Source organism: Penaeus monodon, chromosome 31 (genome assembly GCF_015228065.2).
Source record: "Penaeus monodon isolate SGIC_2016 chromosome 31, NSTDA_Pmon_1, whole genome shotgun sequence".
NCBI lineage: Eukaryota > Metazoa > Arthropoda > Malacostraca > Decapoda > Penaeidae > Penaeus > Penaeus monodon.
The window spans coordinates 35,760,730-35,762,122 of record NC_051416.1 but is presented as its reverse complement, the minus strand read 5'-3'; the positions used below and the strand labels follow the sequence as shown (position 1 = coordinate 35,762,122).

General features: G+C 33.7%; 1 protein-coding gene across 1 annotated transcript in view; it reads left to right on the top strand.

The window, feature by feature from the left end:
• LOC119593197 (striatin-interacting protein 1 homolog) overlaps nucleotides 1-1,393 on the top strand; it is a gene marked incomplete at its 5' end in the record, with an annotated part of 39,144 nt that overhangs the window by 37,277 nt on the left and 474 nt on the right. The window contains 1 exon segment of the mRNA XM_037942178.1: nucleotides 61-1,393. Within this exon segment, the coding sequence (XP_037798106.1) occupies nucleotides 61-222 (162 nt within the window).

The window sequence follows — 1,393 nt, the reverse complement described above, 5'->3', positions numbered from 1 at the left end:
CTAAATTTAAAAACCTGGATGATTTTTATGTGATTTTATATATATTCTCTATTATTGCAGCAAGATCCAGATTTTGAACCACTAGACAATTGTGTTACTAGTGTACTTGGTCGCCCAGTAGAACTAACTGAGGAATTCAAGAGGCATTATGAAGTCTGGCTACAGCAAGAAGTATTTTCAGCTTCTATAGATTGGGACCAGCTACTAGCACCCAGCAACTAAGAACAAAACTATATTTTATGATAATATGAAAAAGAACACACAATATTAACTCCCAGGTACATACTTGTATTGAGTCTATTCATTGAATGTGGATCAAAGATAGATCATAACAGTGTAATCTCAAGATTATCTGGTGTTCAGTCTAAAGTTAATTATGATAAAAGTCATTCTGAATGTCAAACATTTTTTTTTTATATGTAATTTAGATGCTTTTGAAGTCTGCAACTAAAAGCTAAGTCAAGAAGTTTGAGAATTTTCTGATGCTTACCCTTTTGTACTCCCTGGTACAAACCCAATTGTAGGAGGTAGTATATTAATCCATTATCCTGAATGGCCATCTGTTTTGTTCTTATAGTTAGGAATCCCTTTTTAATTCTAGTCGATGAACAAGCTGCTCATTTGAGTCTGTGACCAGAACTCCAGTGTTGATGTTTGAATGAGCGATTGTTACCAATTATAGGCATTGGAAAATTGTATTAGGACTTATTTAGCAGTAGATTTGTATGGAAATGTAAATTTGGCATCTTTTTAGCTATATTCATTTATTTTTACTTACACTAAGAGTGGGAGACAATGTTGGGTACCCTATAAAATGCTTTTATAACCTTTGTTATAAAGGCAGGGCTCGTATGTTTCTGTTAATGGTAAACTATATATTAAGTATAATTAATGTATTTCAGTTCTGTTTAATATTAGATAATGAAATATTGAACTGAGCTAATTTTATTGAAGAAAATATGCAGTGTAGAAGCAGCAGAAATAGTACAGATGCATATTGTTAAATGTTGACTTAGAAATATTCTTAACCCAATGCTTCTCTGTCGCCATAATTTTGATTCTGATATATGAAATAATGAGGCCTTAATGCTGTTCTTCAGCTGAAGTTTTTGTTATAGCATCCAGCCACCATGGTGCCAAGTCCACATTATAGAAGCTTTATAAACTGTGATTGGACTTGTATTATGGCGGCATAACATGTATTCACAGTAAGATGGACATTGTCAACATGGCATGCCATACCTGTCATCTGGAGGCAAAGGGTTAAGAGATGCTTTAGTTGCAGAGTGTTGAAATTTGTTGTTGGATTCTTGCAAGGCATTCATCATGTTGAAAGTTGACCTTGTTTAATGAAGTGCTGCCAAGAAAATGTAGTGTTCAGAAGTGCTCCAGA